At 32.9% G+C, this 15,481-nt stretch overlaps 1 protein-coding gene across 1 annotated transcript in view; it reads right to left on the reverse strand.

The window, feature by feature from the left end:
• The window catches only part of LOC103608800 (receptor tyrosine-protein kinase erbB-4-like), a gene marked incomplete at its 3' end in the record, with an annotated part of 62,313 nt that overhangs the window by 30,661 nt on the left and 16,171 nt on the right, over positions 1-15,481 (reverse strand). Inside the window, exons 3-4 of the mRNA XM_008593194.1 lie at positions 12,486-12,640; positions 5,338-5,382 (exon numbers count right to left, since the gene is read on the reverse strand). Of these exons, the coding sequence (XP_008591416.1) occupies positions 5,338-5,382; positions 12,486-12,640 (200 nt within the window). The remainder of the gene's footprint in view (positions 1-5,337; positions 5,383-12,485; positions 12,641-15,481) is intronic.

Here is a 15,481-nt window from a genome sequence, read left to right on the forward strand (position 1 = left end):
GATCATAATACAACTGCCACTCATCTAAGATATCCATCTATGGGTGATTTTGACCATTTGACTTGAACAAAAGTTATTAACTAAGTTCCTTGGGGGCAAAACAAACAAAGAGAATGATTATGCCATTTGTGAAAGTGGTGCCAAGAATATCACATCATCTCTCTCATATATCACACATGAGTCAACTGCTAAAGGAAAAATTCTTATGTGACCTCTTAGGTAATAACTGCTATACCATAAAGTAAAAGTATGACACAGGCATTAAAATGTGACAGGAATATAAAATGTTTCAAATAGCTGCCCATATGAGACTTAGAGAGTTAAATTGGGTTCAATTACTTTATTTCATATTGTGAAGCACCTAGAATAATTTAATTGGAACAAATAGCCAGATAAAAATGCCTGAGCAGATATTTGGAAGTTTTAATAATATCTCTCACAAATTCAAAAAGAATTATTAATCAATTTATATTTCAGACTGTTAACTAACATAAATAGGTGTTTTACCAATAGATCCTTTGCTTATTGTGATTAACAATTTAGCCCTAATGGAATAAGAGTTTACTATTTTTTAAAATTTTGGATATATATTTGATAAAGAGTTTAAAGCAGAGTAGAAACTACTAGAATCTATATGAAAATAGCATAAATGCAAGCTAGAATAAATAACATACAAAAAATAATGAACTTGCTGAACATATTTTTTCATAGGATTCTTGATGTAAAAAGAAAATCATAAAAAGAAGATTCTATTTTCAAGGCATTTAATTCATTCAGGAAACTACAGATAAATTCTAAAATATCAAGTATTATTTTCACTATAAGTAGCATACTCTCGGGTACTAAAGGTTAAAAAATGGAAAAGATCCTATTCTATTCTATCCACTCTTCCTGGAAGAAATTCCAGCAGCAGCCTGTAAGGTAAATGGAGTGTGGAAAACCAATTCACAAATTGCAGGCTTGAGAAAGAATAACACTGCTTAGAAAATGAAAGTCGATCAAGATTGGAAACATTTCACCTGTTTTCATTTAAATCTTCCATCTTTTTTCCTGCTGATTTAGAAAACAGAATACAGCATAACAGGACAGTAGGGAGTATGAACTCCAAATATTTCAAACTGCCCACATGGACATGCTCAATGCAATTTTCTGTGACTAAAAAAAGTTAGGTATTTGGATAATCTCCCAGTTAAAACTTGATTTATGAAACTTCACATATGTGTTTCAATTGCATTTTTGTCCTTCTATTATGTAAGATTCACTTTAAGCAATTAAGATAAAAATAAATCTCCCAGTTAAAACTTGATTTATGAAACTTCACATATGTGTTTCAATTGCATTTTTGTCTTTCTATTATGTAAGATTCACTTTAAGCAATTAAGATAAAAATTAAAAAAACTATCATGAAATTTAAATATGAAAATGACTTGAAACTTTACTACTTCCCTACTTTCAGTTAAAGGTATGCCCACCCTATCTCAGAGAGGTAAATAAGCATTTAATTCAATATTAAGTATCTGAAAGAAGAGATACCTATTATTGTTATTTCTCATTCAATCTGTGTCAAAATGCTCCATGGTCATAAACACTTTTCCAAAGCATTCAGGCTAAATCCTTCATGTAAATTCCAAACTGTTTTATAAACAGCCCCTCAAGTCAATTAATTCTGACAAGTCAATACAATTGAAGAACAGAGTCCCATTGCTTTAAATTTAAGTTCAAAGCAAGTATTAAGAAAAGAAAGTTAGTGTTTTCTAAAAGGAACAATTAGTTACCTGCTACCAATTTTTCCACATCACTGCACTTAGAAATTTGATATCAAATTCAAATGCTTAAAACCTGAGAAATTTTGATTTGTCAGTCCCATAGTCACCAAACTATTAGATTAATGCTTACTTATATGTAAAATACAAATAGATCACAATTTCATGAGATTTTCAAAGAAATTATTATTCCAATATTTCAACTCGAATAGTAACTAACACCAGTGAACATATACTATATGATGGCTCCTGTGCATAATCTCATTTAATCCTCATACCAATCTTGTGAGGTATAAGAATTCTCATTTTAAAAATTGCCATTGTCATCCCCATTTTATAGATTAAAAAAAATGGTAGAGCCAATATTTGAACCCAGGCTTTCACTTTCAAGAACCCCTGCTCTGTACCTGTACAATGAGCTACAGGTGATTTTTCTTAGGAAGATTGGGATATATTGTACTATCTACCTGTTGTTACTGGCCAGAGTCATGTATTTTTGACAAGGCTAATCTGAATTTGGCATACAACTATTGGTCTGAGATTACAGGGTATGGACTAGGAATCCAGGCAGATAATAGAAATGGTAATTTCAAACTGTTTTCGTTAAATTTTGAATATAGTAAATCTCGAATACAATACACTATGATTTTGAGTTACACATCTTCAATTACAAGCATTACAAATCATGAGTAATCTATTATTGTGGTTTTAACCTTTCCCTCTGCGTACCAGCCTCTGCATATCTACTGCCATCAGCACCAGTCGCCCTTATTATGACAGTGATTCTCAAGGGCAAGAGAGAGAAATGTGTTCTCTTCCTTCAAGGAGCCCATCAGAGGGAGTAGAGATACCTATTAAAGCTCCCTGGGTGACTTTGGAGACTTCCCTCCCCCTCCAGCAGGCATGTCCTCTCATCCCCGAGGTTTGAGAATTCTTGATATATAGAGAAAAATAAATAATAACATTTATTGAGTGATTTTTATGAGTCAGAAACTGTTCCAAGAACACATTCAATCTTCACAACCAATTTATGAACTATACTAACATTCCCATTTTATACATGAGGCTCAGATAATTTTTAAAAACTCTCCTATGGTCACACATTTAAAAAATGGTAGAGCCTGGCTTGGAACTCAGAAAATCTGATTCCAAAGACAGCGCACTTAATCAGCATACTATACTGCCTCTCACTAGTCCACTGGAATAATTATTTAAAAATCACTAAAATTAGGTCTTAAGCTGTCTCTTTTTTTATTTTATTTTATTTATTTATTTTATTTATTTTCCTTTTTGTCTTTTTTCGTGACGGGTAATGGGATCGCAACCCTCGGTGTCACGCCCGCACTGCGCTCAACCAGTGAGCGGACCGGTCTCTATATGGGATCCGAACCTTCGGCGGGAGCACCACCACACTCCCAAGCGCCGCACTCTACCGAGTGCGCCACCAGGCCGGCCCATCTTTTTTTATTTTTTATTTTTATTCTCTCTCTCTCTCTCTCTCTCTCTCTCTCTCCCCTGTTTCCCCCATCCTTCTTTCTTCTATCTCTCTTTGATTTTTTTAATACTTTTAACCTTGTTCTAAACAACTATCCTAACTAGTTTTGATTGTGCCCAAGTGTCAAAGTGCCACTGTTGTATAAATCAATTCACTCTAGCATACTTTCTTTTGAAATTTTAATTGCTCTATTTATTTCATTTAAAAACAACTTATTAAGATGACATATCACTTATTTGATCATTTAAAAAATATTTAAAGATAAAATCATATGAATGAAAAAACAATGACTAAATTTAGTGACACAGATGAATCTCACAAGTACAATATTTTGCAAAAGAATCAGATGCATAGAGTACAAACTGCATGACTGAATTTATGTAAAGTGAAAAAAGAGGCAACCTGACCTATGGGTTACATAGAATTCAGGACGGTGGTTACCCTTGGAATAGGCACAAGGTGGCTTCTGGGATTTTGTTACTATTCTGTTTCTTGATCTGGCTGATGGTTACACAAATGTTTCATTTTGGGATATTCACTGAGCTTTACACTTAGGTTTTGTTTACTTTTACATTATGTATATTACACTTCAATACAAAAGTTCACATTAAAAGGCAATGCTTCATCCAAAATTCTCATTTGGCCATCTGTACTTTACCACTACTTTCTCTCTTCCAAGAAAGATGCAATGAATTTGATTCATAAGTAAAACCAATACTATTTCTACACAAATTGTAAAGTTATTATTGTCCTATTTAGGAAATGTTTTATGAAATGTTTTAAAAGTCAGGCTTCCTGAGGTATAATTTATACAATGTAAAATTCACCCTTTTATATACAGTAAAATGTACGGTTCTATAATTTTTGACAAGCACATGTATGTGTGTGACCACCACCACAATCAAGCTACAGAAGAGTTCCATTATCCCCCCAAATTCCCTCCTGCCCTTATATAGTCAACCTCATCCCCCAACCTCCAGCTCCTAGCAACACTGATTGATTTTCTGTCCCTATAGTTTTTCCTTTTGCAGAATGTCATATAAATGGAATCACACAGTATGTATTCTATTTAAGTCTGGCTTCTTTCACTTAACATAATGCATTTGACATAATGCATATCAGCAGCATGTTCCTTTTTATTGTTCAATAGTGTTACAGCTGAAGAACATTTGAGTAGTTTCCAGTTTCTGGTGATTACTAATAAAGCCACTATAAACATTTGTTTACAGGTTTTCATGTGTGCATATCAGCAGCATGTTCCTTTTTATTGTTCAATAGTGTTACAGCTGAAGAACATTTGAGCAGTTTCCAGTTTCTGGTGATTACTAATAAAGCCACTATAAACATTTGTTTACAGGTTTTCATGTTAACAAGAATAATATGTTTAATGTTTTAATTCCAAGTTGTGCTTTTACCTGCACAAAATATTTTTTATATTGCCTTTTGTCTATAGTAATTCTGGTACCTAGAGAATATACCAACCAATTCAAAATAATATGAAATCAGAAGCTGAATCAAATTAAATAACACACATCTTTCAAGCACAGATCAATTTTTGCAAATTCCTCCCTTAAAAATATTTCTTTTTGCAATCACTTACAGAATAAAGAACAAAAATATTCTATTAAATTTCTGGATTAATAATTCAAAATCCTGTTTATGTTATGCAAAATTAAAGGCATCATTAATTAGGACTCTGAAATCATAATGAATAAAGGAAAAAAAAAGGTAAGAAAGGTGCCTTGAAAAGGGAAGTGTTTTATGCCTCTTTCATAACTCTCTAATTTAATATATTATAAGTTTAACCCAATTGGTTAGTACTTTTTGTCCATGAAAATTGGGAAAGGATTTGAGTGATAAAATGGAAACATGGTAGATGTTACCTAGCATGTTGTGGTAAAGTGGAATGGCCCGTCCATGGGTAGTAAATGCAGTCATGACTAGTGGGACCGTTACACCTGCAGGCAATTACAGAACAGAAAACATCATTCTCCATCCACAGTGACATGCACACACATGCACCAGTGCTCACACAGGGAGCCTCGGAGGAAGAACATGGGAAGCAAGCACACCAAGTACCTATCCATCAGGCCGATGCAGTCTTCAATACTTGAGCCTACGCACCTGCAGAAGATGCAAATTTAAAAAAAAAATACAAGAGAAGAAAAATTAGCCAATTTTTAAAAGAGTCAGTAAGATGAATACCAATTTGTCAAATTCTTAATTATAATTACTAAAGAATTTTTGGAACACCATGAATATAAAGCCAGCAAGAAGATTATTTCTTGACGCATACACAGAAATTAATTGCAATTACTATGCAAGTGGAATGCAAAGAAACAAGTCCACAGCAGAGGAAATTTTACCCTAGTTCTGCGGATAACTTCCAAACACACAAAGCTCATTTCTAATACTTTTAATTCATTTTCTTCATTCATGATTATACATCTTCATTAATAACTTGATATTTCAATGGCTATAATTGTTTTCATGTGCATGGGTTCTTCTAACAGGCCTTTGGTTTAAGTAAAAAAAAAATTAATAAAAAAGGAAACATAAGCGATTCAATATAATATAATAACCTAGTGCTTAATGCTCATTAAAGACTGCTTTTGGCAGAAAATGAGTTAACATGCTTTAATGCTATTCTCATGGATATTTTACATAATCAAATTATTCTGGTCCTTAGCTATGACTGTCTTTATAACATACTTATCTTTAAACATGAATTTATTTAAAAGCAAATTAACTGGTTTCACCATACTGCAGTTTATCTTGATGCTCTCTTTTAAAATAGCAGTGCCATAACAGAAAAACAAAAACAGGTTTTTAAAACTGCCATAATATTGTACTCAAACAATAACAAATAAATAAGTAGTCCTCAAGGAAATGAATAAATTGAGAGCTAGGTAAACAAGGAATCCACTGAGATTAACATTTTTTTGTGTGGCTGGCCAGTACAGGGATCCGAACCCTTAGACCCTGACGTTATAACACCATGCTCTAACCAGCTGAGCTAATTAGCCAGCCCTGAGATTAACATTTAAATGGAATTATATAAGTACATAGAATTCTCATGTACAGTCCCTAAAATTTCACTTTGAACTGTTATAGAAATATTATTTCATTCATCTTCCAGTGTACTTTAATTGTTTTTCTTTCCCTTTCTACCCATCGAAGACATATAGCTCCAAATCATTATCAAGAGTTCTCCCATAGTCACTGTCTAATTTGGCTGGTAATGAAGATTTTATTTTCTCCAAATTCTGAATTTTCAAAACTAAAAAGGAAGCCGAACATAAAAAGCTATCCAGATATAAGGCCAGACTATACATTATATCTTTAGATAACTCTAAAAATTGGTGAACTAATATAATTTATCTATAATAACAATTGCCATTATCTCTCTGTTTCATCAATATCTGTTATAACATTTCTACTAGCTGAGAATTTGAGGATTTGTTTTGAACAGCAGAGACAAATCTTAACCCACAGAAATATGCAAAAAACATCCGTGACAAAAGTCATTAAAAAAAATCAAATAGGAAATAACTAGAGTATACAGCACTGAATTTTTGAATTGGTACCATACATAATCCATAATCAAAACCACTTCTAAAAATGGAAAATTAACCACTAAAAATCTCCCAAGTAATCTTATATAGTTTTCTTTTTATTCTATTCTTAGGAACTTATTTTTTCTACGTTTCTATTACTTCTATTACATCATTTTCAAAATGCTTTTTTAATACAGTATTGCCATTTTGTAAAATTAATAGTCTACTTCTTATTTCCAAGTGAGAATGTGAAAAGCTGTGGTAAGTTTGCAATCTGTGTCTTTATAATAACTCTTTAAAGATTAAAAATATCAGAAAGTGAAATTCAACTTGTGGGGAAGAAATGAATAATAAAGGATCCTCATCTGTTAAAAAAAAAAAAAATGTTACCTGACTACTAAGTGTTCTATTGTTCTAGGAGCTGGAGGGAGAAAAAAATGAATTAAACACTTTTCCTATTCTCAGTAAGCTCACAATTTAATAAAGGAGACAGATGCATAAACAGATGTGTATTGAATAATGTTATAAATGTAATAAGAAACGTGAAAAAGTGGTTTAGGGGAGTGTGTAGGGGGGACACCTAGTCCATTTCCAGAAGGTCATGGTAACCCTTCTGGAGGAGGTAGGAAGCTGGAGTTTAGGGTGCTTAGAGCTGGGACTGGGGTAGCAGTGATTTCTAAGGGGTAAGAAACAGCAGGAGCAAAAGCATAGATCTAAGAACTGTGTAGTGTATACGCACAACTTCAAATAGCTGAATGGTTGGAGAGCAAAATGTAAGGCAAAAAGGAAGAGGAAAAAGAAGCTGGAGCATTAGACAGGAGCCAGATTTTGAGGACTATTTGCTTTGTAACAAACTTAATGGAAAACTACCGTAGGATTTTAAAGCAGTAGTGAAATTGTTAGATTTGTATTTTAAGTAGGTCTCTTTCCCCTGTAGCGGCTAGTCAGCTGGAAGCCAGGTAGATTCTTTGGCATGGAGACTATTTTAATCCATGTGAGAGATGATGGACTAAACTATGGAAATATTAACTGGAATAGAGAAAGGCAAAGGGACCGATTCAAGAAATGCCTTGAAAGGTATGGGAAAATAAGAAAAAACAAATAGAAGTTGATAGTTGATTTAATGATAGAAGTGGAGGGCTCAAATGAGTGAGAGATAACTCATATCTTTAGTTTTCAGAATAGTGGTACCATTAATGAGTGAATCCAGAACACGGAACATGTTTCCTTGTGTGTGTATTTTCCCTGTGTGTGTTAGGGTTGAAATTTCAGTTTTATATACCTAGAGTTTCGTGTGATTGTCCTACATCTAGGTAAAAATGTGCCTCAGCAGTTAGAAAGATGACCTGTGGCTAAAGGGAGAAAGGGGGCACAAGTGTAATGATCAGTTTTGAAATATAGGAGAAAGTTGAAACCATGTACATGGATAGATGGCTGAAGAAGAAAACAGAAAATGAGAAAAGCAGAGGCAGTAGATGGAAACCAAAGGAAATCCAATAGCATAGGACGTAAGGTGAGTTCTCTGTGCCAGAAGCAGAGGAAAATATAATCGAATAAAATCAATTAGCTGCAGTGTCACGGAGGCCAAATGAGAAACAAACTTCAAGGAACAAGGAGTGATCATCAGTATGAAATGCAGAGAGATCTTCTAAAACAAGAACCACTAGAGAATTTTACTTGTCACTGTCAAGGTCACTAGAATTTAGGTTGCTGTGAGTTGAGAAGCAAATCGTAGATGGGAGAATAGAGGCAAAGGGAAACAGCAGGGAGGGACTGGGACAGTAGGATGTGGGGTCAAGAAAGTTGTTGGGGCCATTGTGTAGGATATTTGAGACTTAAATATATTTATAAACTGAGATGAAAGAAAAAAATGAAAGTCAAAGAAGAATGAGGCTAAGACCGAAGTACGCCATCCTCTCTAAATTTGAGCAATTATGCACTTAAAGACATATGTTGTATTCAACTCTTTGTACTTTCTCTGCTATAAGCAACTTATCAACGCATGCAATTTACATTGATTCAGCAAGCTCATAGAATAAAAGAAATATTAAACTTCTGAAGAGTCAAAACTGCAAATAAAGGACTGGATCCGGATATGGAATAATACAACTGTCAAAAAAATAGTGTTACCAAGTAGAATATTTGCAGAAAGATCAGCAAAGAAGCTGTGACATGTTTAATCAATATATTCCAAAACAATATGTAGAATTATGAATATTGAGCTGTGTTTAACATTTGTTGGTACTTAATGATATATAACTTCCTTGATGTACCCATATAGCCAGCACCGTTTCAATATTTTGACAAAATCTCTTCCAAACTTTGAACATATTTTCAAATATATTTGGAAACCTAAATTCTAGTTACCTTGAAAATGACAATAAAATTCTCTTAGTAGTTCCTATTTTCAAATTTTTCAGATGAAGGTTTATAGACTTAAAAATTCCACAGCCATTCATCCCTTTTCTCTATGAATAGAAATTTTTTCACTATGCAATTTATAAGATAAAATAGTATTGATAAATATGATTGAGAAATGTGAAATTTAATAATATAAAAATTTAATTATAACATTAACCAAAACATTTAATAAGAGTTTTTAAAGATTCCCCATGAATTAAACACTGTAATTCAAATCTAAGATGTAGATTTGTTCTGAAACAAAACCAAAATTAAGTTGAGATTAAATTAGCATGGACTCAAGTGATGTTAGTGAGGAAAGTATAATCCCTGCCCTCACTGCCATTTTATTATATACTAAATGTAGTGTACAAGTTATCTTTTAAAATTCTTTTCATGGTAATTTCAAATATGAATGTCACTCTTCAGTTTTAAATTATTGCTTATCAATTCAAAATACTTTGGAGAAGTGTTTGGTGTTAATAAAGGATACAAATTGGAGTATAAATTCACTGGACTGTGAGTTCATAGAGGTCAAGAGCTGTGTCATGCTCATTCCTGAACTTGACTGTCACTATCTGATGCAGATCAGGTATACAACTTAACAAAGTTGAAGAATGAATGAAATGAGAAAAGACTGCTAAAATAAGAGTCCTCTAGTCAAGTGAAGAAGAACGATGCTGTAAGCTTTTCTTTTTTTTTTAACTTTAAGGATATTAGTTAGAATCTCTTGATAGGGGCTAAATGAAAAAACCTATGTTAAACATAGCTAAAGAAGTTATTAGAGCCAATATATTTAATGCACATTTAGAGTAGTAAAAGTGCTTTTAAGGTATTTTGCAGACAATTTTATTTTCAGAAAAATCATTAAACAGTCTTTAAAATAAGAACTTGACTTCTAAAAAAAAGTGATTTGAAAGACTATTTCCATTAACTTGGTTCTTGAATTACCTGACACAATACTGGCATATAAAAGAAAAGCTGTTTCCAAAGTGGAGCTGGCCTGGTGAGCTCACACTTACTGATAGGTCAGTTATTACATATATTTAGGAATAAAAATAATCACTCATTCCATCATCCCCACTGCCCCTGTAATCCATCTAGGGAAAGATCATATCTCTACATGTTCAATTTGAAAAGAAGGGACTGTCTGCACAAAACACCTCATTGCTTCTGTAAAGGATCACACAGCACTATGGCTGCACAGCAAGAGAGTACATGCGGGGCTTAGGGACTTCCACTGAATTCCTAAATTCTGTTCTAGGGCAGGAACCACAGCCCTTTATAAAGTCAGTGAACCTGGATGGTATGGAGGCTGTTAGAAAAAGAATGACAGGAAGCTAAATGAAAACAAAAACGAAAAGCCTTCAGGACTAAGTCAGTCAGTAAAGAACGCATTTACCTTGGAAGATGCTGGGGAGAACAATATTCAAATTCTGTCTCACCATAATTCTGCAGCCGTGAGTTGCTAAAGGCATCTTCTTTCTATTTACTTGGAGTTCCGAGATTTGTTCCCTATTACACCTTCATCCTTTTTGGCTGAGATCCAAATTTTGTTACTACAGTAAATTGATATCTTTTCATGGACCCCCCCACTTCTATTTCCCCCGATATATGTTTTCCTTTATTATATAATCATGATTTAAAATGGCTGAGAGGAAGACACACCAGCCACACATTCATACTATGGCTCTGAGATCTCACTTTCATTTCCCTAATGGCTTCCTTGTAATTAGATTTGCAAAAACAGCAAAAGGTCTCATTTTGAATGGCAACAGCTGTTGACATCAACATTATATTGAATAATTTACTGGTTTAATTTTAGCTGCAAAACAATAAAACCCTCTTGTGGATGATTTTAGCAGGCAAAGTTTTCTCTTTCTGTTGCTGACTCTTCTGCTCCAGCAGTACCAGTGGTTTTTTTCAAGAAATACTCAACTCAAGTGTGCTAAAAACTCACAAGGGGAGAAGTTTATTACTTCTAGTTTCCTTGAGGCAAAGTGTCTATGTGACTATCTCAGTATCCTCAACCTATGTGCTTATGTTTAGACCAATGAGTTGGCAGTTAGCTTTTCCAGCTGAATTTGAATTTGAATGGCAGAATATTACTTTACCTTTCGAGGATCTGCCACTTCACAGAGTGACTTAAGCTGATTTCTTGACCTGCAGGAAACTGTAGCAGCATCTGCAAATTGATGTTTTCTTGGCAGGAAATGATGTTGCTTGCTTAACTTCTTCAATATCCCCTAACAGCTAGTCCTTAATCTGGCAGAAAATCTTTTTATGGAGTGTCATACTTTCCTGCCAGAAATAAAGTACCCAGGATGATTCTCAACAAGTGTGTGTTTGTTTGTTGTATGTGCACATGCCTGTGGGCACACACAAGGGAGAAGAGGTTTTATGGATGGGAGGACGATAGAGTATGTAAAGCTGCTCTAAGTTTGAAAATTATTCATCCTTTGGAGAAAAGAAAAAGAAAAATCCTTACTAAATTAGATTTATTGTCTTTTAAGAAATAGTTGGAATTCATTACATGAGTGATATTATGTATTTTATTTTTGCAATTCACTGCTTTTCTTCTTTCTGTAATGTGTTATTCAACTGTTATCAATATCTAATTATTATACATGGCACAATGCATCCTTTTGAAAAAATAGAAAAACATGCAACAATCTTTGAATTGCCCTATATCATCCAAAGAAACTCTAGGTTCTAAGATAGCCTGTAACAAAATTACTTTCACAAAATGTAGTAGTTAGTCTATTAATATACATATCCCTAGGTTCCCCCTTTTTCCTGCCATCACTCCTTTGCTCATATTTTGTTGAAGGAGTAATACATTTATCAAAGAGACATATCCCCACTTTAAGCTGATTGTGACCACAAAGATACAGAAACAGAAAACCTCTGTTGAATATTTAATAAACACAGATCTAAAAAGCATAATCACTGCCTTGTCTTTTCTGATATCATGAATTTCCAGTAACATTCTATACTGCATCCAAAGTATACTTGACACTAGCTTCATAAAGATGTCAATAGAATGGTGATAGGTAAATGTTAAGCAGAAATATTACAAAGGGAACAAATTTGATTCTTTAAACTATTCTCTTAGAAAGAATTTCTCTTAAAATAACATATTAAAGATAGGGTTCTGTAAGAATAGTCTACACTTAGGAGACAGTATCCAGGATAAAGACACATGTGTATACCTTTTGACTAGTAACACATACAAGGCTGAGTGAGTCCTTGGCCAACAGGGATGCTTACCCTTGGGTGCAGTTTGGATGGCATGGATGACACTCCCGATCCTGATCTGCGTACTTGAAAATGAAACTGTTTGCCCCTTGTAAGCCATCTGGACATTTTTCCACACAATTTGGGCCATCCTTAAAATGAGAACATTTTGTACAGTTGTCAGGTCCCTGAAATGCAAAAAAGAAAAAAAAATGAGAAAGAAAACTGGGTGTCATTTCCTCTGAAATGTATTTATTTTGGCTTAGTTACTGAGACTTCAGTGGGTGGCAAATCTTCTTCTAGGGAACTAGAGAACCTTTAAAGCAATACAAATGTAGGTGTAACTATTGTAGAATAAAAAGCACAAAGGACAGCCTTCAAGTTCAGTTCTGATACACTGTATTATGTAAAACATTATGATAACATATGTGTTCTTGAAATATTTTCCTTTTTGAAATGAGCAGTTCCTGGATCAACTGATTTCTATGTCATGCCTCGAAGCTGATTTAATTTGATCACCAAATTGTCCAATGACTCTTTCAAAAGGATGTCAGTATTTTCCTTCTGTAATTTATTTCTGGTGATAGTACAGTGCAACAAAGTTTGGTAATGACATTTCCCCTAAGGGTATTTCATCACCATCACTGGAAATATGTGAATACTTTTACTAAATAATTAATGAGAAAAGGGTTACAGTAGAAATTAGGAAACACCAGATTACACATGAGTAAGATATAAACTATCTTTTGGTTGTTCAATGACTTTATTTGAAAAATCAATTTTAAAATTTACTATGATTGAATTATCATTAATTAGGCAATTTAGGCAAATAAAAGTAATTAATAGGTTATTCTTCATCTCAAATCAATTTGTGATAATACTAGAAATCACATCATATCTATTTATAGGGATTTTAGTAAATCACAGAATAATATCGAGAGCCATAGAAATGTACATTCTGATGAGCAAATATCAAAAACTCTGTAATAATAAAGCAGATACATACAAAAGTAAACATCACGGAGAAACATATCCAAGAATAAAAGTGATATAAATATAAGCATGATAAATTTAAATAGAAGTAACTCACTTTATACATTTACATTTCTCACATACATTAGTCTTCTAATATGTAAAATGTTAATAAGCAATAATAATATGAAAATATATTTGAAAGGCATGAGAAAATTAACATGTTAAAGGTATGATATGGTGGGGAGGGAAGAATGGGGGGGGGAAGAGAAATGGGTAAAGGGACCTAAAAATCAACTACAATGTATATTGAGAAGTTAAAATAAAAACAAATAAATAAATAAAAATTAATTAATTAAAACTAATGTTAAAACTAATACTAAACATTTAATAACTTTACTAAATAAAAACTGGTTTGGATTTGGAGAAGTGGATAGTATATATGCAAGAAAAAATAAGTATTATTATATAATAAGTATATCCTCAGATGAGAGAAAATTGAGACCATTTTGATAAAAAATGTTATTTTTCTTAAGAGATGCCCACATTTTCACATACTCAGCTGTTCTGAATATTACCTACTTGAAATTTACTTTTACTTCTCCTTTTTGGACACCATATTTTCTTAGGATTCCTATTCTCTTTGACCACTCATCCTTGGAACTTCTTCCCCTGACCCTTTTCTCCCCAACATTGTCTATGTCCACAGGGTTCAGCAATTATTATAGTTCACATTGAAGACAATTTAGATAAATAAGATATAGTAAGTATATAGGGAGAAAATTATATCAGGTTTAGAGTTAGAAACAATGTGAATTTGGACAGGGTTCAGCAATTATTATAGTTCACATTGAAGACAATTTAGATAAATAAGATATAGTAAATATATAGGGAGAAAATTATATCAGGTTTAGAGTTAGAAACAATGTGAATTTGAGAGACAAGAATTAGTACAAAGTTATTCAGAACTGTTTAGTAGGTAGGACTATGGAGATAGGTTTATTCATGGGTGCACCATACATCCCTACACAAATGTTAATCCCAAAGCAGCCAGACATTGCAAGTTGGTGATATAATGCATTAGGAAATCAAGAAATAAAAGATTTTAAAATCTAAATATGTAGGCTGCTAATGAGAAATAATGGTATAAAAAGTAGTAAAAGTAATCAGGAAGAGGTTTCTAGAAATCCTGAGGCTGGCAAGGTTCAATCAACACGTATTTCACTACTTTGATTTGAGGCTCAGAGCTAAAAGAAAGAAAAAAAAAAAAAGAAAGAAAAATAGCCAACGAAACCTAACCCTTATTCCACCTGAAGAGTTTGCTAATGATAACTCTTTATTTCCTCCCCAAGAAAGAATACTTCACATACTTCCAATTTTAACACCTGTTCATGGGTACTTAGGCACATAACACTGTCTATTATACAGAACCATTTACTGTGCAAGTATGCTCAGTGTCATGACTTATTATACAAGAGACATGCTGATGCCTTCTTGCAGAACACAGAATAAAACTTACTTTAAGTAAATTAGGCAGTAACAGTCTGAATTAGAAATTAAGATTTATTTTTCTATTAAGTTCTTGTAATGTAAAATATAGCTCAGGTGAAATCAGAAGATATAAAAAAGTTATAAAGATAAAATTAAGTTCGAATTTCATCTTTACATATTCTGAAATAAGATGAATTATTTTTTGTTCTTTCTTGTTTTTAAGCATCTCTTAATTATTTTGATTGTTTTATTATGATACAAAACCTAATGTCTTAAGTTGACAACTAAAGAGTACTGAGAAATCACAAAAAATTAAAATGTACTGATTCCCCATCTGATTTCCATAAAAAAGAGAATTAAAAAAATATACAAGTGTCTAATGCATACTCTCCTATCACTGCATTCACAAAGCTTTTAAGAGCCTAGATGTAGTGAATGAAATAAATGCAACAAAAGAAAATGTAGGTGAAAGCAATATTTTCTTTATCTCTGATTCTAAGCTACACTTGGACTCAAAAATCTAGATAGACAACTAAAGGATAGGCTGAATTCTGATAGAAACATTA

This window comes from Galeopterus variegatus, unplaced genomic scaffold, assembly GCF_000696425.1.
Source record: "Galeopterus variegatus unplaced genomic scaffold, G_variegatus-3.0.2 Scaffold8864, whole genome shotgun sequence".
NCBI lineage: Eukaryota > Metazoa > Chordata > Mammalia > Dermoptera > Cynocephalidae > Galeopterus > Galeopterus variegatus.